Here is a 23,023-nt window from a genome sequence, read left to right on the forward strand (position 1 = left end):
GAGGGGTACAAGAAAGAGCTAATCCCACCGCTGACTCTGCGGTGCGGTGGTGGGCAGGTCCCTGTGACTGACAGGAGGGGAAGGAGAGCAGGGGGACAGAAGGACAGCCCCAAAGAAGCCAGCTGGGGACCTGGGGGGGAAGGTCTGCTACAGACTCTGGGGCTCTGCTTCAGGGACTGCATTATGGGTGATAAATTCACGGCCAAGTTACTTTCTTATGAAGGTTACCACAGATACATCGGCGTGACAGGTGAGGCGTGGGGGAAGAAGGTTTGGTGGGTTCGAGTTGGAGCTGAATATTAGATTCTAGTCACTATTTGATTGATCTTTTAAGCAATTCTGGGATTCTGTCACTTAAAAACCAATAAATCTTTGAAGGCCTGGGGAAAGCAATGCAAAAGCAATAAATCTCCATTGTGGAGTATTAGAAAAATAGGCCAAGCTTCCGAGGTGGTTTGGATGGAGGGATGGGGGTGCAGGAGCCCCACAAGACAATCCGCTCTTCTCCTCCTTGCCTCCCTGCATGGTGGGGGGAGGGGGCCTGCAGCTGAGGCTCAGGAGGAAGGCTGCTGGAGAACCGGCTGCTTGACTCAGGGACGTGCTGGGGTTCACAAGTTACAGGCTGGACCTGCACCGTCCTGGGCTGGAGGCCCCCTGTGAATTCACCTTGCCTGCCCCAAATTCCCAAGTCAATGAGAGCTCACTCAACAGCCCTACCAAAAGGTTACCGAGACCTCACTTGACATCCTGGGCAGAGAATACAGAACGTCCTGAGGGAGCAATAAACTCAGAAGCAGGAAGCGAGGTCCATGCACTGGCTCCATGGAAACGAACTCCATGACCCTGGGCCAACCACTTAGCATCTTAGACCTCAGCTTCCTCCTCTGATATGCAGATGGTACTCCCCACCAGCTGACTCACTGGGTAAGCGAAGATCACATGATACAATGGAATTAAAGGAGCTATCAACCAGAAAATATGATTCCAGGCACCCATGACCCAATCCATCCAGTGGCTCACCATGTCCTACGGTTAGAGAGCCTTCACTGTCTTCTTGATGCCCATGCTTCCCTGACCTGTGGGACTCCTCACTGGCCTGCTTGCCAGGGTTGTGCCTATCCCTCTGGCCAGTCCAGTTCTCTCCATCAATACACTAACCCCACAGGCTTCATAGTATCTTGTTCTGCCAGTTTCAGTACTGGGTCTGCTTACCTGCTCCATGCCCTGCCTCTCTCCCTGTCTGCATGCACACTTGCTGGATGCTAAGCCTCAAGAGGACAGGTGTGTATCGACCTTGTGTCTTGCTCTATCCCCATTGCTTAGCTCAGTTCCTGGGACACAGCAAGGGCTCAATATATATACGCTGAATGACCTAATGGTCACCTGCCTCCCAGATGGGCATCCCAGTGCCTAGAGTTCAAGATGAAAGAGGGTTAAGGTAACTGAAATCTTCCATGACATGGCCACTGCTATTGTTGCTGTTGGCCTGGAAGTCACGCAGGCCGGCACTGGCTAGTCTCCTTCCCTTCCTGGCAAATGCCCAAGCAACAGTCTGAAAATAATTCCCGAAACTGAGCGTACACCCACCCTCAGTGATCCAGAGCCTTAAGAAGAAAAGCATCCAGACATTTCCAGACACCAAGCATTGCCCCTTTGAGCGGTGACATTTAATTTTTTTTTTCCAATGGAAATGTCACGAAAATATGGCATGCACAACTTTCTCCTCGGGAGGTAGTGTGAAATGAGCGCTGGCTTAGGGTCAGCTGAACTGAGTTTAAATTCTGCCTCTACCGCGGCTTGTCTCGTGGCCTGGGTCAACTTACTTGGCCTCTATTGATCTCCGTTTCTGTATCTGCAAAATGGGGAGACGATTATGGCAATGTTGTGAAGATACAGAAAGTTTATGTATGGCGACAGGCACGTAGTGAGGGCTTACTCATTACATGGGAACTAGCAGGCTCTTTTCACTTGAAGACGCAGAACCTAACGCTACATTTTTAGTTGAATCAGAGCAGCTAACGAACATCCATGGCTGTGAGTGGCTGCAGGGGTCACAGCAGGTACACCTCCCCGTTTGCTGAGTCATCTGTGATTGTTTTGTAGACTTGCCCTGTTTTTTTGCTCCCTGCTCACTGTCATTTCTCACTGCTACTGGGGCATTTCCATTCCCACCTCCTAATCACCGCAGTCTTAGGATGCAATGAGCTTAGTGCAAACTAAGAGCATGCAGGCTCAGAGGGGAAGTGTAAGGGGCCCCTTTTGGGGGGGGGGGTGACTGGAAAAGCTTCCCCAGGAACATTGGTTTGGGCTGCTCAGAGGACCCTTTTGCTGGTCTCTGGAGTTGGGCAGGCCTGGGTGTTAAGTCCCATCACATCACTTACTGGCTCTGTGACCATGAGCTTTTAGTTTTCTCATTTAACAGGGACATAATAATACGAATAGGTTAGTCAAGGTTAAATTCTTGGAACCTAACAGTCGCCCAATAAGACACGATGATAATTACTCCCATCTGTGTTCAGCTAGGCTTGATGAGTTTTCAGAGGCTCACAGATATATAATCTGATTCATTTTGAGGATGGGACCTTGGATCCTCTGTAGAGAAAGTAACTTGATCTGCCACTGGGCAAGATCAAGATTGCTTATTTCTCAGTAAAACATTTTTTTTTTTTTCTGAAAAGAGGTTTTTGTGCAACTTTGTGCTGGAATAAAGTCAGGGGCTCCTAGGTAAAAAAACAAAGCCCTTTCTTTCCCACCATGGAACTAGGGTCTCGAAAAGCCCTGGAAATTTGAACAGGTTGTAAGCCTCATCTCATCACTTACTGGCTCTGTGACCATGAGGAAGTGGGCAACACTGTGACCCTATAGTGAGGGTAGATTTTCAAAAAACCTGTTCTGAATAGAACCCCCTAAGTGCCACAGAGAAGAAGCAAAGCTAAGGAAGGAACTAACTCTCTAAGGTCTGCCTTGCTTTGGGCACTTCCATATTTTATTCAGCCTCTATGAAACAGCTACCATCCATGCCTTCCTGATAAGGAAAACTGAGGGCCAGGGAAATTAAGTATCTTGCTCAAAGTCACACAGCAGGGATGGAGCAGGATCTGAATCCAGGTCAGCAGTCACCAAAGTCACATCCTCTCCATCACCCCACACAGCAACCAGCAGTCGGCAGCAAGCTAGAGAGAACCCGCACCTGCCGGGAGGCGCACGGTTGGATGCCAGCTGATGAGGTCCCCTTGCTGATCTGCAGGCCTGCAGTAATGCAAGGGGACACGGGTCTCCAACATAAAGGTCATAGGCTTTCGGTCAGATCTGGCCCGTGCACCTGGGTCAGCTGCTAACTTGCTGTGCAATGTTGGGCAAGCTGTTCCTTTTTCCCAGACCATACTCGTACCACCTAAGAGGCTCTCTTAGATTTTGAAGTAGTGACCAGTCCTGCTGTATGTGAGGCTGAGAGCTGGGAAAGGGAGAGAGGCATTGGTGGCCCAAGGGGAACACATGATTTGGCACCTGGGGGACCTGCATTCGAGTTCGGCTCTCCTACCGACTCCTGTGTGTTCCTGGGCATTTCCGAGCCTCGGTACCTTCCCGTGAAAATGAGGACAATCACTTATAGAATGTACAGAGAGAGTGAAATCCGTGCACAGAGAGAAGCAAAGGACCACGTTGCCTGAGAGTTACAGGGAGAAAAGCAGTTAAGTCAGGTAATGATTCATCTGACGGAAGAGCCACCATCTGCTCTGGCTCATCACAGGTAGGACAGTTCTGGAACAACCCATGTGGAAAATATAAGACAAAAGTTCTACGGCCAGGAGCTCCACGAGTACTATACATACCTGTTGCAAGGCCTGACTCAGAGCCAAACACTGTTCAAAATCTTTAGAATATGTGGCAACTTCTAAGCTGTTGGCCGTTGATTCTGTTTCCTCTGCCACTTACACTTTCTGGGTAGAGCTGGATCCAGGTCGGAAAACAGAGAACTAGACCATCTCAATAGCCTCCATCCTGGCTGGTCTCCCAGCCTCCAGTATCATAAAAGTCACATTGCAGGGGGCTATCCAGTGGCTCCCCAAGGGCCCTCAGAGAAGCTGGAACTTCTCAAACATGGCCCCCCTTCTCACCCAACCGCTCCCGCCTTGCCCTTGATGCTAAAGGAAGATCCTGAGCCTTGGATTAACTACTGCTGGTTGCTCCCATGATATCAGGCTGTTTCTCTCCTTCATGCCTTGCTCATGCTGAACCCTCTTACTACTTTGGCAAAATCTTATATAACATTTAAGATACAGCTCTGTGTCACTTGAGAATGTCAGCTGGGAATGTCTTCCCTGAACTCTCATAATGACCTATGTATATCTCCATAAGCACGCACTCTATTGTAATTATGTTCTCATGTTTTTTGCTTCCCAACTCAAGTGTGACTTTCTTTAGAAAATGACTTCTTCACGGCTAGTTCACTGCTGTCTCCCAAGTAGTTAAACAGGGCCTGGCCCTGAGTGAGTGCCCAATAAATGTTTGCTGAAGGAATGAATAAACAAATCGTTTTGATCCCCTGTGCCCCATCCATTCCTGGCATGTAAGATGCTCAACGCATGCTTGTTGAACTGAGCTGAGCCAATTTTTTTTTTTTTTTTTTAAAGTAGGTTCCATACTCAGCATGGAGCCCAACACAGGGCTTGAACTCATGACTCAGATCAAGACCTGAGCTGAGATCAGAAGTCAGATGCTTAACTGACTGAGCCCCCCAGGTGCCCCCGAACTGAGCCAATCTGAAAGCTGCAGCCCTGGGGCAAAGTGTAGTTGCTGGCAAAGTCCAAGGGAAGAACCTTTCTCACCTGACAGGGGCTCCCCGTGACTGAGCGGGCTTCAGCATCACCGTGATGGTCGTGTCTGTTTCATTCAGTGGGGTGTCTGTGTCATATTCAGGCATCGACGGAGCTGGGCAGAGAGCAGAGAGAGGAGGGCACTCAGCACAGGTCCCAAACCCAGCTCACCACCTCCCCGTTGGGGCCATCCCTAAAGATACCCAGGATGACCAGTAGGGGGACATGTGGGAAAGGGTTCGGTGAGAGGCACATGGTGTCCCAGGCTTTCAGCAGAGCATGCTCTCCTTCCCACCTGCCCTCGGGTCCCTCCCAGGTGCGCAAGAGTCTGGGGAACAATGGCCATGAGGTGGCCAGCAGCCCTCAGGAATCAAAAAGTTCCACACCAAATAAACAGATAAATGCAGGAAGTCTAAGTACTTAACAAAGACGTGAAGGCAGAGCCGATCTTGTTCAACACATTTGAAATGCAAATCACAGCAGTGATGAACTAGTTCCTCTTATCTTTTCTCTCTCTCTCTTTTTTTTCATGAGACCCTCCCTTCTCTCAGCCCCAACTGATAGGAGTATGAAAATCTAATCCCTTGGGAAGGTAATCTAGCCATTTATATTAAGAGCTATTAAAACCCACATCCCTTTTAATTCAGTATTTCAATTTCTGGAATTTAATCCTAAAGTTATAATCCAAACCAAGGAATTAAACTTTATTCTGTAACAAGTTTATGAAGCATTATGTTATAAAAACATGGAAGCACCAAATATATCCAACCACAGGGGAATGTTTAATTAAATAACGTCCATCCACTTGACAGAACATTATCATGAAAGCAATGTACCAACATGGAAAACGCTTATGGTATAAAGATAAGTGAAAACATTAAGCTGCAAAAACCACTGTGGGTATCTATACAAACTATGTATGTATGCAGGCCAGAATTGCACAGGGAGTCTCAAAAAATGAAAATTGTAAAATGGGATCCGAGATAATTCTGTATTGATGTTGCCCGGTGGTGGAGGGGGCCCTCCCATGGACGGCAGGTGAAATCTCAGACTTCTATGGCTTTGGACTAGTCATTCATTCATTCATTCATTCATTCACTCATTCTCAGACATTTCATGAGAACTTGTGCTGTGCTCTGTACTGCCAAAAGGAATATTGCTGAAAGCACATTTTTACAAACCAATTTGTATGAGAAAAAATGTACTATTTAATGCAGTTGTGTGGTAAATTATTTGCTGAATCACTTAGCATTCCCGCTGGTCTAGTCTAATTAGTATGTTTTTTACACTTTAGGAAGGTCGTGGATTCGGTTTCTTCACAAGACTACCATGCTAACACGTTAGGGACTGCATCATCCTAATTGCTCCAATACCACCAGGTGACAGCTGGCTCTGCCCTTTTTTGCTCCCAGAAAATTAGAAATGGGGAAAAAAAAAACCCAGAACACGCTTCTTCCCTTTTCCCTTTCTATTAAGAGAGATACCTGAAATTTTGGTGGCAATCCTAGTGGTGACAGGGGGCCCGAAGCCTTTTGCTGTGCTGGCCTTGATGGTGAAGGAGTAGGTGGTCCCCGGGTACAGACCCACAAAGAGGTGGTGGGTTTCATTCCGGAGCTTGAAGACTTTCCCCCGCTGGCTGGAGAGGTCAGCACTCGGGTCCAGTGAACCAACAGCCTTGTAGTTGATCTGTACGACAAACCAGCAAACAAACAAGTAAATACCTCACTCAGGAAGCTGGACGGAGCTCATCCAGGGAAACATCAGGAGAGGCAAAGAAAAGGAGGCATGTAGGCTTGAACAGCAAGCTCTGCTGTGACCGTCCACTTTCCAGATTATCCCAGCCTCGAATACTCCACTGTTGATACACGGGAGCCTTGCTGCCCAACAGAAACAGAATGTGAGCCACACACCTGCTTTTCAACCTTCTAGTGGTCACATGAAAACAGAAGAAAGTAAAAAAGAAAGTAGAATTAATTTTAATAATATATTTTGTTGAACCCGATATTTGCAGAGAATTATCATTTCAACCTGTAATCAGCCTAAAAATCTAACACGGTATCTTATATTCTGTTATTCATATCAGGTCTTAGAAATCTCGTATGTACTTTGTCCTTAAGGCACATCTCCATCTGGACTAGCTACATTTCAAAAGCTCAGGAGCCATGTGTGGCCAGAGGCTGCCATATTGGACAGCACTAAGAGCGGTGTTTATGCACGGCATCCGGTAAGAATGGTTTGGAAGGCTAATTTAAAAGGCAGTTCCCGTGTCCCTTGGTGTCCACATGGCACTCTCTGGTGCTTTTTCTTTTCTTTTTTTTTACTGCTCTTCACTTTATTTATTTTTAATTTGTTTTTATTATTATGTTATGTTAATCACCATACATTCCATCATTAGTTTTTGATATAGTGTTCCATGATTATTTGCGTATAACACCTCGTGCTCCACCATGCAGAACGTGCCCTCCTTAATACCCATCACCAGGCCAACACATCCTACCACTCCCTCCCCTTTAGAACCCTTAGTTTGTTTTTCAGAGTCCATTGTCTCTCATGGTTCATCCCCCCCTCCGATTTCCCCCTCTTCATTCTTCCCCTCCTGCTATCTTCTTCTTCTTCTTTTTTTATTTTAACATATAATGTATTATTTGTTTTCTCTGGTGCTTTTTCATGCATTATCTTGTTCCTCTTCCCCAAACCTTGGGGCATCAGGATACTTATTCTCATTTTTAATGGTGGAGACACTGAGGCTCAACTGGAAGTAACTTGCATGAAATCAGCACTTTCCAAACTCTCTACAGTAAAGGCCCAGTTTTGTGTTTCTCAATCCACTGCTGACCCATGATCTGCAGACCACATGGGACTCATCACGTGAGTCTGGTCACAGCCAAACTGGTCTGCAATCCGTGTGATGAGACCCGTCCACTCATCACACACTTGGGTGTTGCAGCAATGTCAAGGTACTACGAGAGTTTCTAAGCGTTCACTCCCAATTTCTGCACTTACCCTGCTGTGAAGGTAACCAAACAGGTGGCATTCCAGCACCAGCCCCCACAGATCCCATTCTGAGTGCCACATTCCTAAATCACACAGTTGTTGAAGTGACAAACACAGGATTGTGTGTTTGTTTCATCTAGTCTGTTCTATTAAAAATGTTTTATTAGAGTATAACATACATACAGAACACTATACAGTTCAATGAATTCTTACTAACAGGACACTGGCCAATAACCCAGCACCCAGTCAAGAGACAGAACATCACCGGAACCAAGACGTAGCCTTTGTGCCCCCTTCCCATCTCCTGCCTCCCCCAACCGCAACCCAGCAAGGATAACTTCTATCCTGACTTCTAACAGCACAGACTAGTTTTGCCCGGTCTTGTGCTTTATATAAATGGAACCATACAGGGTGTACTCTTGCATGTCTGGCTTCTTTCACTCCACATCATGTTGGTGAGAGTCATGCAGGCTGTCCCGTGTCACTAGAAATCACGCATTCTCGTGGTTATGCAGTATTCTACCACCGACACACGACAAACCCAAGTCTGGGGGATCTGACCGCTGTGCTCCTTATTCTATAAGGAGCTGCCCGGCTTGGAGACAACACATCTAGACAACACACCTAAAGAATACATTCATTCGATCCATTTACTCATCCACTTATTTGCTCCTTCACGAATGTTTCCCGCGCAGGCCTGTATTCTGGGACCTGCGCTGTGTTCTGCTGGGAACAGCCCAGGTGAGTGCAGGCTTGACCCTGTGCCCTGGGGTCTTCCGTTCCAGAGCGAGGCAAGGCAACGACACAGACACCGAACGTCACTCTGTCTTCTGTAGAGAACGTCTCAGACTCAACGGGGAGACCAAACCCAGACCGCAACAGGAACACACCAACTTTACGTCCGAAATAAGCAGTTGGCTGTTTCTGGCAAGGGCACCAGATGTTTTGGAGACAGAGGTAAGTTCTCTGTCCTCTGTCCTGCAGTAGGTGTGTAGGAATCGATGTCACCTGCCGAGGAGCGAGGCCAGACTACTTGGGGCAGAGCAAACCCTGGAGGAGAAACACGCAGAGCTGAAGGATTTGGGCACTTTGCAAGCAGAGCCACCGGCCAGGGGCACCCGGGCCACAGGTCCTTGGCGAACCTGTCCCCAGCTTTCCCTCTGGTCACCTCTGCCTCGTCCATGCTTCTCGGAGGGAAGCACTGCAAACATCTGCCTCTCTGTGCGTGAGTGCTGTTCCGAGGCGGGGGGCACTCGCAGGAAGCTCTGGATAACGAGCACCCCCAGTGACCAGACTCACGGTAGTTGATGTACACATTCGCTGGGCTCCTCCCACGTGACACCCCCACAGCATCCCAGGGGACTTCTTGGAGGGATTCCACTCCGACTGCCTCCAAAGGTAGCCAGCTGGGGAACACATCCATCACTGGCTTCCTTTCCCTTCCCCACTCCTGCTTCTCAGTAATCTACTTATATTTGAGTCTATGTCTCAGGGTCACCAAACTAAGAGTGTGCTCCTGGAGGTTTCTCAGGGGAGAAGTGGGCTAACATCTGATGATGACAGAGTCAGAGCAGAGGTGAGAGCATTCTAGGTTCACAGCAAAGGGAACTGCCTGGGTGAAGGCCTGGGGGAGGAACAGAGTTGGGAGGAGTGAGGAGAGCCCAGTGTGACTGGTGGGTGGTGAGCAAATGGGGGAGCTGAGCCCCCCATGTGCAGCTGGATTCCAGTTTCCCGGTGGCACAAGAACAGAGACATCCAGAGAGCTCTGCTGGGTGGCAGCTGACCCCAGTCCACCAGGTGCTCATGCATTTTGAAATTCTGCCCCTGTCCCCTTGCCTGGGCTGGTGGCAAGCACACTGATATACAGACACTGGGAGGTAAAACTCATGCCTTATTTACTAGCCAATTCCTTTCCTGCACTCCAAATTCAATCCAAAAGCGACTCAATTTCCACCGAGCTGTCAATATAATATACTGTGCTCCCCTGCTCTCCTAACCTTTCCTGGTATTACAGGATCCTCACTTACTTGTAATGAAACACTATGAATAAATCAATGTATGTTAATATAGCGTGTCTTCAATTTTTTATGAAGGGCTTCACCAAATCTAATTCCCACTGCTTTGTCAGAAACAGTCTTTGAAAAATTTAACTTGCAAGTTTTACGAAGTTAGTTGGGGATTGGCCTGGGGAGGGAAAGCCAGGAGGTGAGAAAAATGGAATGGGATGGAGCTGTGTGGTCATAAAATGCATAATGCAATGTGAACTTTGGAACTGGAAGAAGAGCAAGATTTGTTAGAATAGCAAACATAAAATAAAGAGTTAGTGGGGGAAAGGGTGCTGAGCTGCCTGTCAACCCGGGTCTCTTTTGATCGCTGTCAGGGAGATTCCCAGCCAGAAGTCAGAGTGAGCACTTCATAAGGAGAATCTAGTCATATCACCCCTTAGAGTCAAAAAAGCAGTGGTTTCCCATTGCTCTTGGGATTAAGAGCACACTCTTACCCTGTGGTTTTCATCACTCCCGCGCCATCCCTCTTGTGTTCCAAGGCTCTATTCCAGTGTCTGAAAAGAGCTATGGTTCCTTTGGCCACAGGGCCTTTGCACCAACTATTCTGTCAGCTGAGAACACTTACCCCTTCCCATGCCTTCCTTTCACCTAATTAATGACTCCTCATCTTTAGATCTCACTTAAAATGACACTTCAACAAATGGATGGTCACCAGAGGGGAGGTGGGTGGGAGGATGGGTGAAACAGGTGAAGGGGATTAAGAGGACACTTATCCTGATGAGCACTGAGTAACATACAGAAATGTTGAATCACTGTATCATACACGTGAAACATGTAACATTGTATGTTAACTATACTGAAATTTACAAAAATAAATACATAAAAGGCACCCTCCCCCTGCAAATGACACTTTTCATGAGTACCTTCTCCGACTCTCCGGTCCTCCTATTTTATGTTCCCAGAAGAACATCTCTTCCCTTTGAACGACTCACTTTACAGTGAGCCATGCAATTGTTTCATTCATGAGTCTCTTTTCCACTAGCCCAAGGGTTGAAAAAGTAAAGCCTGGAAGCCAAATGTGTCTCATCATCTGTGTTGGTACATAAAGGTTTACCAGAGCACAGCCATGCCTTTCAGTTACGGATCACTATGGCTGCTTCCACACTTCAAGGGGGGAATTAAGTCATGGCAGAGAGACTATGGCTCATACAGTGTAAAACATTTACTCTCTGCTGCTTTATAGAAAAAGTTTGCTGACCCCTGTAGTAGACTTTAAGCTCCACAAGGGCAAGGATCTTATCCAGATAAGATACATGCTTCCCCATGCAGTATAAATGAATGATCAAACTAGCTATGCAGTTTGAGCAATCTGCTTCACTTCTCTGAGTGTAGGGTTCTTCCAGGGTTAAATAATCATTTTAATTTTGGTTTCTGTTTGATTTTGCAGAGTAACCCCCACTTCTTCACTCCTGGAAGGCAGCCTCTTTGATCAGGAGTGAGGCTCCAGGGGGGTCCATGAGCAGCTTCTGCCTTTGCATCAAGGCTCTGGCTGCCATGGACCATGGGTCACCTTGTGAAGAACAAGCAGCCTTTCTAGCCCAGGCTGCAGAGGATGTGGCAAGAGAGGCAGGAAGAACAGAAGGAAATGATTTCCCTCAAAGAGCCCCACCAGGAAAGACCTGTTTGTTTCTTAAAGACGCTCAGATTGAGCCGTGCTGTGGTCCAGGCACTGGGCTGGGTACGGGGTAAATTCAGACAGAGCAGCTGATGAGATTCTGGTCCTGAGAATGAGATACTGCATGGAGGGGGGAGGGTGAGGGAAGATATGAGATAAAACAAGGGTGAGGGAAGTGGCCAAGATGCAGAAGCAGGGGGCCGGAAGTTGCAATTATGACAAAAACGCAATTTGGGGGCACTCAGTATGTGCCAGGCACTGTGAGGGGACCTCACACAAAAACCATCTCATTTAATCCTCCAAAAAATGTTTTGGGTTCTTTATGATCATTGCCATTCCTTAGCTGAGGATACTGAGACCAAGAGAGGTGACAAGTCAAAGCAGGCATGAGGGAAGCTTTGTGTGCCAGGGGGCAGTGTGCTGAAGGACAGATGGGAACCCACAGTTCATGAAGTGTTCTCCGCTGCCTCTACTTCCCCATGGTCTCATCTCAGCTGGTGCCTGAATGTGGGCGCCATGATGCGGCAAGAGCTTGGAGAAGTCACTTAGAATACACGGAGATGTCCTGGAAGGACCAGAGCGCTGTTCAAAGAGCTCACTCACAACTAGATGACCCCAAGTGGAGGAAACCCATAACAGCATCAGCTGCATAAAGTGTGTCAAGACCTGCCTGCTTATAGTGTGATGCTCCAGAAGCATCTTCCATAGCTTAGCACCCTCCCCCCTCTCACTACACCCCTGCTGTCTTTGTCCTAAACCCCTTGGGGGAGGGATAAGTCAGCACCCTACAATTAGGCATCCCATCTATTCCTGACTTTCTCCACATGGCTTCTGACCCATACTCCAGAGGTTTCACCCTCATAGAGTCCTAACAAGGTTACCAACATGGTCAGTTCATTTAAAAAAAAAAAAAGGTTAAATTAATTTTATTTTTCTTTAAACTCAAAACAAACGGTTGCAATATTTTCTCCCTTTTTTGGATCCATTGTAAAAGGGTTTATAAAAGGCATGGTCTTTGCCATCTTGGTGAGCTCCAAGGTAAACAGCCAAGAAGGGACCTATTCAAGGTCAACTCTTCTCGTCAGAAGTGTTAGTGTTGTCTTTTTGGGTTCCTGAAAATTAAAAAAATCAAATGTGAGCACGTTCCTTCTGAACAGTGTGGATGCAGGGATGGCTGAAGTGCATATGCCAGTGACTTCTTGGCCACGGGGCCCTCGTTTCTCCTAGAGAGCGGAGAGCTGTAACTGCAGCAGGAAAATGAGTATGACTGACACATATCCTCCTGCTCCTGGTGTTTCTAACCCAGTTTCTGACTTTGGGGACAAACAGAGGCGCTGATGGATACTGCCAGGAACCAAGTCCTTGAGGAACACAGATTGTGGGAGTGACCGGTTCTGCCCGAGAGAGTGAGGACAGCCTCCCGGCGAAGCTGCCAGAGGGTGGGGCTGGGCCCACGGTCCTCAGCCCGGACTCCAGAGCACGGAACGCCCTTGAAGACCTTTTATAAAGTATTAATGCCTGCACCCTACCCGAACTAACGGAGTCAAATGCTCTGTACACAAAGATCTGGGCATCAGTACAGTTTTAAATTTCTCTAGGAGAGGCTACGGGGCAGACAGGGCTGAGAGTGGTAGAGCTGGACCCTCTACATGAAGGGGATTAAGCAGAAGAATTGCAAACAGGGGGCCGTGCCAAGGACAAGTGTCCTCAAAAGGCATGCTGGAAGGAAGGGGACTCACCAGAGAGCACCACAGTGCAATGGTGAAGGCTGCAGGCAGGACTGTGGGTGAATGTGGAGTTCGGTGGACCCCAGTGAGGGGGAATGACATGTCTGCACAGCCTTGTCTCCCCCCAGGGTTACTAGCTACCATTGTGGTTTCACCAGCGGAACACAGATTCTTTGGCACCCCTCCCCCCCGGAAGGGTGTCCTGATCCCTCTCTCCTTGAGTGTGGGCTGGACCTAATGACTCACTTTACATAGACCTAGTATGAAAGGGGGATTATAGTAGCTTAAAGTGGAGAGACCTGGCTGACACCCCCTTAACCAAGTGATCAAGGTCAACACTGCCAATGATCAGTCATATTGAGCTCAAGAGCACCTCTTAACGATGTGATGAGAAGGGTATATGCCCTCTGTGGTCTTTTTCCCTAGAATCTCAGCCCACCAATTAAAACAAACAAACATATAAACAAACATCAGGGCACTTGGGTGACTCAGTCAGTTACGCGTCTGCCTTCGGCTCAGGTCATGATCCCAGGGTCCTGGGATCAAGTCCCACATTGGGCTCCCTGCTCAGCGGGGAGCCTGCTTCTCCCTCTCCCTCTGCTCCTCCCTGCCCCACTCATATTCTCTCTTACTGTTGCTCTCTCTCTCAAATAAAAAAAATAATAAAATCTTTAAAAAAATACAGATCAGACCAACCCAGACTCAATGCTGGTCAGCACTCTTAAAAAACATCAAGGTCTTAAAGACAAAGAGAGACTGAGACACTGTCACAGAGGGGAGGAGGAAGAGGACACATGACATATAAATGCTACATGGGAACCTAGAGGGGAGAAAAGGACACCTGTGGAAAAAACTCAGGCAATCTGAGAAAAAAGTCGGAGGTCTAGTCAACAGTAAGGCACTGACGTGAATTCTCAGTTTGGATAAATACACGGTGGCTATGTGAGACGTTAATATTCGGGGAAGTTGTGTGAAGGGTACAGAACTCTCTGCACTGTTTTTGCAACTTCTCTGTAAATTTAGAATTACTTCAAAATAAAATGTCCACAAAACAACAACAAAAAGTGGCGTGCCGGTTTGGGTACCTGGGAGGTCTTTGTGGCTGCAGAACAGAATCTATGACAAGTATTCACTGAGCTCTTGCCTTGGCCCTGTGCTAAGCACCAGGGAGCCTTCAGAAACATATAGTCTGGTTGGGGAGATAGGCACGCCCACAGGAATGAGTGGTAAAGGCACAGAAGGTTTACTGCTCTGAAGGAAGGGAGGCTTGTTCTCAGAATACATATTAGAGAAGGTTTCTGGGGCCAGGACGTCTTTCCCAGAGAGAGTGAAGGTGTTAACAAGGCGAAGGAGTGAGAGATGGCTGGGAGACAGGGAAGAAGGGAGGAAGTAGAAGCTGCAGAGATGTTCCTGGGTAGGATGACTGCTGGCCTATGTAGTGCTTTTGTGGAAACTAGAAAAAGGCACTTCTCCAGGCAGATGCAGGTGCCCTCCATCCCAGCCCCTGGTACATCAGTGAGCTGAGGGTGCCCCTGTGACAAGAAAAAGATAGACCCTTCTTCATGCCCAGTCATAGTCCGCCTGACAAATACAGTTCAGTGCTTCGTGGATTTCATCCTCTTAGTGGTGTGTCATTGTGCAGTGCACAAACTATACAACAGAACGTGACAGCCCTGCTTTGAGGTTGGTCGTAGAATACCCGAGTGTTTAGATTTTATCTTGATGGTAATAGAAAGCCACTGAAGGGGTGGGTAGGCCATCAAGAGAGAGACAGGGTCATACCCTAATTTAAGAGCAGTGCTACTGAAATTGTGGTCCAGAGCCAAGATAGCTTCAGCATCACCTGGGAGCTTGTTAGAGATGCAGATTCATGGGCCTATCCCAGACCTACTGATGAAAATGTCTGGGTTGGAGCCCAGGAATCTGTTTTCACAGGTTCTCCAGGTGATTCTCATGCATGCTGAATCTGAACAGGAGCATTTCCTGGCAAGGGGAAGAAGGATTGAACTGACTGGAGGAACAGGGCCCTTTGGGAGGGTCTGGCTCTCATCCAGATGACAGATGACACAGAAGGCCTGGTTTAGACTGGAAGCTGAGGGGATGGAGGAGGGAGTGAATTCAAGAGCTGTTGAGTCCTGGCTGGTGAGGAATAGTATTCCCAACACTTGGCGCCAGGCCTGAAGGCAGATGAGACTTCGAAGGCTGGACACTGATGGGAAGAGCTGTGAGAGTCCGCTAGCCTGGACCTCCTGATGCTGCTGACATTCAGGAATGGGAAGAGTAGGGAAAGGAAGACCATGGATCTCAGTCTTTGGAGAACCTACACTGAAACTGAGAACGACCACTTATGGAGCTAAGTGCCTAGGATGTATTTTGTAACGTCACCTGCCAAAGCACTCTGCTAGCATTTGCCAGGGCCTGCCAGGCTTCTCTGGCTCCCAGGGTCAGAGGCCCAGACTGTGGGTTTGGTTTGCCCTGCAAGCACCTTGCCTGGGCTGCATTCCTTCCACAAAGCTGCCAGCACAGGGACCAAGACCTGCAGTGGCTGGGCTCGTCAGGCCAGCCGCTGCCCCGTAGGGAGCTTGTCCTAGTCTCGCGTGTGCTCCCTCAGTTGCCACAGATCAAAGAGGTGTTACAGAAGGGAAGCTGGCTTGTTTGCCCAACATGGCTTTTACTGATTTCCAATCAATATCCTGTTCACTAACTTTGGCTGGTTTCCCGGCCGCTTCGGGATCAAACATGAGGAGGAAGCAAGCTCAGAATCCAGTTGGCCCAGGGTCATTAATATTTACCACCCAGCAACCCAAGCTGCAAAGTTGGCGTGTAGGTGGTAATAACAAGAACTAACATTTATTGAGTACTTACCTTGTGCACCTCCCTCCCTTCCCTAAATCACCACCTTGGCCTTCAGCTCCTGGCCAAACTTCAGGTGAGTACGTTCCTGTCAATACTTGTCCCCCTCCCTGCCCCCAAAGCACCACAGCCCTTCCAATCCCTACCCCTGGGCTTCTCTCAGTGTCCTCCTCTCCCTTCTTCTGGCTTCCCCACATGGGAGGGATATTCTGATAGTTTCACTCTGTCAAACTGCTCTGAATTTCAAAGACGCAGGCAGTCAGATTCCCATAACAGAGCCACCACCAACTCGGATGGCTCTAAATTCTTCCTTCCTAAACTGTCATAATGTAGCTTAACAATATGAAGCTTGAACCTCCTTTCAGCTTTTAATCTCATGCTGGGGTGCCCTGGGTGCTATGATTTTGTTATTTTCACAGAAACCTTCTTGCTTAATGAGTCTGTCTAGTGATATTCCCAATTGCTTTTAGTCTGCATTGCAATATTTCCTGGGTTTCTAGATGTAAGCTGCTTGCCTTCCAACTTCACACTCAGCTGATTTCTGTTCTGCTGAGTTTAACCTGGTTCGGTTGCTAAATTGCGTGACCAATTCCTCTCCAGTGGGCTTTGGGCATGGAGATGTGAGAGCAGTCGAATAATCCCTTGACCCTGCTCCCCAGAACCTTGCAGCGCTGCCCATGGGCTTTCTGGCAGAGACAGCCTGGGGAAATCCTTCACTGAGGGCAAGGCCTGGATTCTATTTATTTACTGCTGTAATTGCCATCACCCAGCTTGACGCAGAGCAGGAGTCAATGAGGTTTACTAAATGAGGATTAAGGATGAAAATGTAACAAACTCAGAATGTGGTACAGCCCGGTTTACACTGAAGTCATTCTGATGCCAAAGTCCAGCATTTTCCACCCTGCGCTGCACCTCATCCTTGACCCTCTGCACATGTCCACGTGTGACCACGTACCAGAGGGGGGGGGAATGCGGTGGCGGCCACCTTCAGTGGTCAGACCACAAAGCTTTGTCGTGGGTCCATCTGGGCCTGCCACCCCATGGAGGGACTTGGCAAGCATCCCTGACAGCTGGACCCACACCTGGTCCATAGCTGACACTAAATTGTGTATTTAATAATTAATGAGGCCCAAGTTGGTGAAGCTCTTGTGCTCTTGGGGCTGTTTCCAAACCTGTATAAGCAGAAAGACCCTTCCGTGCTTTTCTATTTTTTCGTGTTTTTTACAAATGGCCACAATCCTTTGACACTCATCCCCTCAAGAGGTGGAGTTTTGTCCCCCTCCGTGAGTCTAGAAGGACTTGTGATTGCTCTGACAAATAGAACATGGAGAAAATGATGTGGTGTGACTTCTGGGACTGGGTCACAAGGACAATGCAGCTTCTGACCTGTCCACAGGGGGACACTCGAGTCTACAACTCACAGGCTGCTGTGCCAGATGCTGCCATGCTGTGAGGAAGCATGGGACCCACGGAGAGGCGAAAGGCCCTGCTGAATCCAGGCTGGGAGCCATAGCCGTGTGGGCACCAGTCTGGTAAGAGAGCAAGCCTCCAGATGGTCCCGCTTCTCTGTCCGGTCACTCCTAGTCATCTGAGTCTATTTGGTTGAGTCCCTAGACATCGTGGGGCTGAGACGAGCCACCTCTGCCACGCCCTTTCGAATTCCTGAGCCCAGAATCTGTGAGCACAGTGAAGTTGTTGCTCTCCGCCACTAAATTCTGGCATGGTTTCTTATATGGCAATAGTAACTAGGACACCATTTGTCCATGAGACTTGACAGTTTCTTGGGAGCATGGGTAACATTTTATTCACTTTTGTATCCTGAAAAGGAAACGCAGTAGATGTTCAATAAGTGCATAACTACCTTCCTAACCAAATGATCAAAGTTAGCAACTACAGTAATGAGAAATATGGACATCAGGAGCCTCCTGGTAAGACGCTCTGAGAAAGGCATATCCCTTGTGTGGTATTTTTGCCCAAAATGCCTAAGTCACATTGATGGGCTAATCTGGAATCATGGAACCACAGGTCAGAAGCCAAAGGCTCAACCCTCTGCTTCCCACTTCCTTGTAGAAACGTATTACTCTAATAATAACAACGAGATGAGTTAATATTTATTGCCACTCAACGTTTTCCAGGAGCCATGCCAAGCACTTTCCACACATTACTCATTTAATCATCACGCATGTAGGAGACTAGTGCCATTATTATCCCCACTTTACAGACAAGGAAACTGAGGCTTAAGGAGAATAAGTAGTTTCCAGGCTTCTCAAAGCTAGTGAGAGGCAGAGCAGGCTTGCCACCCAGGCGGTGGAAATCTAGATTCTACCTGCTTAATCTCAGGGCTCCGGTATCCTAATGAAGAGGGGCCAGTCTTGTTTCCAGGTTCTGGGACACCAGAAACTGCTGTGGGAACCTGTCTGCTGAAAAATTAGCTGGCATTAGAGGATGTGCCTGGAATTTGGGGATACAGGGAGAGCTCCAGGTTAGAGAGTTGGGGGGGGATACAGAAGCCAAGGTTCAGGAGGACTGGGTAAAAGTGAATTTGGAGAATGGGGATGATGGGGGGCTGGCCCCCAGACTGCACTTCCTGAGCACCCCAGAGGGTCTCTCCTTCCGACCTCGAGCTTCCTGCCTCCTCCTCAGAAGGCTGAGGCAGGGGGTAGATTCCAGAGGGCTTTCTGAGGAGAACTTCACTGATCACATAACAACATATTCTGGGGCAGCAGGGGGCTGAAGGCTCAAGCTTCACTCTACTGCATTTTTCTCATTCAGCATTTTCCTCATGAAATTAAAAAAAAAATTGTTTTTATCCCCCCCCCCCCAAATTAGGCATTAAGAAAGGAATAAAAGGGTGGGCATATTGGAGATCTGAACATCAATTCAATCCAGCAGAGCACATATGTAAAATGTTTTATGAGCCCCTATTAGCAGGGGAAGGTTTTGTGAAAAAAAAAAAAATTATATATATATATAGTTTTATCTCCTCCTCCTCACAAGAAATGAAAGCTTTTGTTTTCCTCCCTTCTTGGTTAAAATGATCATTTATTCTAACACTTTCGTTTGCTGGTCTCGGGTTAGAAGCTCTTCCTTCTTCTCATCTTGCCCCGGTGTGGTATCTCCCCAGAAGCAGACAGACAGCAGGTAGCGATGCTATTTAGGGAACTGTCATTTCTGTCATTTCTGCTGAACCGGGTCATCAAAGAGCCCACACCCTCCTATCTACAGTGACTCCAGGCCCCCAGCTGGGTCCATTCTGGGTCCTCACAGCTGGAGGGAGCTTTTTCATTTGGAGCTTTTCATTTACAAAGCACTCAGGAGAAACGAAGGCTCAGAGAGGCTAAGGGGCATGCCTAAGGTCACACAGTAAGTGCGTCTTCTGCGAGGAGACAGCTGTGTGATAACAAGACAGCCAGAGAGGGAGTCCGAAAACTCAGGTACAAATCCTGGCACTTCCTCTGAACAGAGGGTTGTCTGCAGCACCACGGCCCGTGAGAAATAGAATGGGAGCTACACATGGAATTGTATCTCTTCTAGGAGCCACGTTAAACAAAAAAATAAAAGAAACTGGCGAAATTAATTTTAATAATAACCCAAGATATCCACAATGGTATTGTTTCGGCATATAATCCTCACAAAATGATGAATGAGATATTTTATATCCCGTTTCTCCTCCTAAGTGTTGGGAATCGGGTGTGAATGTTCTATTTCCTACACAGCTTGACCCGGACTAACCACCTGTCAGGGGCTTGACAGCCACATGTAACTAGTAGCTAGCCAGCGCTGGTCTAGATCAGGGTTCCTCAACCCTCTTTTCTTCCTCATCATCACCTCTTAAGAAGCCTACTTAGTCATTTTTTCCCTCAACCTCCCCCATGAAATTTTAATTCTGCAGGTATGCTGGACAGCTGTACACGGACTCTGCACAGACCTGTGCAGCTGTGTGTATCCCATGTGCATATTATGCACATGCACAGACGGGGAAGATTTTTTGGCCCACTCCTTCCTGCAAGAACCAGCTTTCATCTCTTGTGGGTGATAACACTGTGTTAAGAATGCATGGTCTACCCCTCCGATCTGAATCATGGAACACTACATCAAAAACTAATGATGTAATATATGGTGATTAACATAATAATAATAATAATAATAAAAAAGCAGAAGCAGACCCATAAATACAGAGGACAAACTGATGGCTGCCGGAGCAGAGGAATGGGCAAAACGGGTGAATGAGAGTGGGAGATATAGGCTTTCACTAATGGAATGAATAAGTCACAGAGATAAAAGGGACAGCATAGGGAATAGGAGATGATATTATAATAGTTTTGTATGGTAACGGATGGTAGCTAACTTGTGGTGAGCACAGAATAATGTAGAGTTGTCCAATCACCATGTTGTACACCTGAAATTAATGTAACATTATGTGTCAATTGTATTTCAATTAAAAATAAATTTTAAAAACATCTGGGGGGGGGGAGAATGCATGGTCTAGAACAAGCAGGAACAGCCCTGAGCTTAGGAGGAGAAATGGATGTAATGTGAGGACTCATGAGTGGACAAAAGAGTTCTGTGGAAAAGCATCTAGTAGTGCCAAGCGTAGCACTGATGCTAATGACCTCGTGGGACTGGTGCTTCCAGCACATTGTTCCCTCACACATGGCTGGCGCTGCCAGGAGTTAGGATCCCCCTCCTGGGCCTGCAGGCTGTTCCCGGGGTATGTGCTATATGCCCACGTCCTCACTCCTTCGTCACAGGGAGAGACCAGGGGTGCCATCCCTCCACCTGGCCACAGCTCGGCTGGGGGCACCAAAACCTTGTGGATCACTGCTTCGATGCCCTCTCTCCCTTGCCTGCTGGACACTGAATTGATGCCAAATGGCCAGAGGGCACCCCTGAGGGGCAGCCCAGGTCCCCTGACACACCGGGACCAGGCTTTTCTTCTTCCCCTGGGTGTCCTCTGGCAGAGGGGTGGTGCCAGGTTCATTATCTCCACAGAGACACCTGCCCCGTGTTCCAACACCTTCTCCTCCCACAGTCTCCTAGATTTGAGAGGTTGCTAACTGTGGGCTAACATGGTTTCTCCCCTTTTAAAAAGCCCATGCCCTCTGTGGATGGAGATATAGATTTGATGCCCCAGCTCCTTGTTGATTCTAGCACCTTCTTCTTCCCTTCCCATCCCAATTCTTTGTAGAGGCCAGTGAGATGCGTCTCTGCACCTGCAGTGCCCAAGGAGCTCTAACTTGTCATCGACAACCCCGCCATCTCTACCCAGTTCCTCCTCCTGTCCCACCTGAGTGAGGTGCTCTTGGAGGCAATGCTGGGATCACTGGGGAATCATCCATAACAGCTCTGGAGATAGGGATCTCAGTTCCTCTCACTCACTCTGTGGTTCTGCCTGTGGGCAACGCTGTGAGAACAGGGGTGCTGGGGTCAGACAAGGCTGGCCGGCTTCCACGCGCAGCTCTTCCTACAAGCCCATTGACTCTACACAACGTGTGTGAGCAGGCTTGCAGCAAAGGCTATGACTTGGTGTCCTGAGCTGGGGATGGCAGAGTAAACACAGGAAGTGAACAGTGATTGCCTGGTCTTCCAGAGCCATGCCTCATTAGGCACCCATTGTAGGGAGAAGCCAAGCAGCCAAGCTGCAGACTGGAAAGGAAATTGGCTTTGGGATTTTGCCTTTTTTTTTTTTTTTTTTTGCCTCATAGCAAAGTGTACTTCTCGGATTCTTGTGTTTCTTTTTAAATATAAACCCTTCCCTACCTTTTACTTGGGAGGGGGTTCGGAATAGAAAGATATTGAATCTCATCAGCTTTAATTCTTTTTTTTTTTTTAAGATTTTATTTATTTATTTGAGAGAGAGAGAATGAAAGAGAGCACATGAGAGGGGTTAGGGTCAGAGGGAGAAGCAGACCCCTCGCCGAGCAGGGAGCCCGACGTGGGACTCGATCCCGGGACTCCAGGATCATGACCTGAGCCGAAGGCAGTCGCTTAACCGACTGAGCCACCCAGGCACCCCCAGCTTTAAATCTTTTAAAGACTCAAAGAAAACACAAGGCCAAACCTTGAATTGTGAAAGACTTAAGTTAACAGGTGTGCATGTGATCTTGGGTACCTGGGGTTGACTCCTGGCCACGATGCTCAGCAGCCGGGGGACCTTCCATAAGACTCAGTTTCATCATCAAGAGAAAAGGCTTGCTGTGGCACTAAAGCATGTCCACATGGATAAGAACCCTTGGAAATGCCTAGAACTTAGGAGGATAGCAAGTAGGTCAGTCTGACCTCAATATGCAACATGAGAGGGTCTTTGAGGCTATTCTGGGTAACCTATAGCTTCATTCGATTTGAGTCAATAATTATTTGAGCTAATATAAACTAGCCAGTATTTCAGGCACTTCAGTCAGTGAACAAACTGATAAAATCCTCTGCCCTCCTGGAGGTTACCTTCCACCCGCCAGGGCAATGAGAGGAGGGGAGAAAACGATACAAAATATAACATGGCAGTTACTTAGTATGTGAGTAGATGATAGGTGCCATAGAAAAGAGAGAAAAGAGAAAGGACACAAGAGAGCAGAGTAGGAGGTACAGGACTGCTGGGGGAGACCCAGGCAGTGCAGGCCTCATCGAGAAGGTGGGGTTTAAGTGAGCACTCCACGGAGGTGAGTCAGCTAAGTGGATTTCGAAGAGAAGAGCATGAGGACAGGCCCTGAACTGGGTTCACGTCTAGTTGATTTGGCAAACAGCAAGGAGGCCAGTGTGGCAGGCGGCCAGCGAGCGAAGGAGGGCAGATGGGAGATGGGGTGAGAGGGGGTGAATGGGGTCCCTGTAAGATTTAGGCTTTCTGGTCTGGATGGAACAGGGGCCCCTGCAAGTCATGAGCAGCATCAGACTGAGAGACAGATCTGGGGGTTAGGACTGGCTGGAAGGACTGAACTCTTTGTCCTAAAAGGTGAT

General features: G+C 48.0%; 1 protein-coding gene across 1 annotated transcript in view; it reads right to left on the bottom strand.

The window, feature by feature from the left end:
- PTPRT (protein tyrosine phosphatase receptor type T) overlaps positions 1-23,023 on the bottom strand; it is a 753,869-nt gene that overhangs the window by 313,435 nt on the left and 417,411 nt on the right. The window contains exons 8-9 of the mRNA XM_035006339.1: positions 6,302-6,503; positions 4,830-4,932 (exon numbers count right to left, since the gene is read on the bottom strand). Of these exons, the coding sequence (XP_034862230.1) occupies positions 4,830-4,932; positions 6,302-6,503 (305 nt within the window). The remainder of the gene's footprint in view (positions 1-4,829; positions 4,933-6,301; positions 6,504-23,023) is intronic.

The sequence above is a fragment of the Mirounga leonina genome, unplaced genomic scaffold, assembly GCF_011800145.1.
Source record: "Mirounga leonina isolate KUSES-001 unplaced genomic scaffold, KU_Mleo_1.0 Mir_150, whole genome shotgun sequence".
NCBI lineage: Eukaryota > Metazoa > Chordata > Mammalia > Carnivora > Phocidae > Mirounga > Mirounga leonina.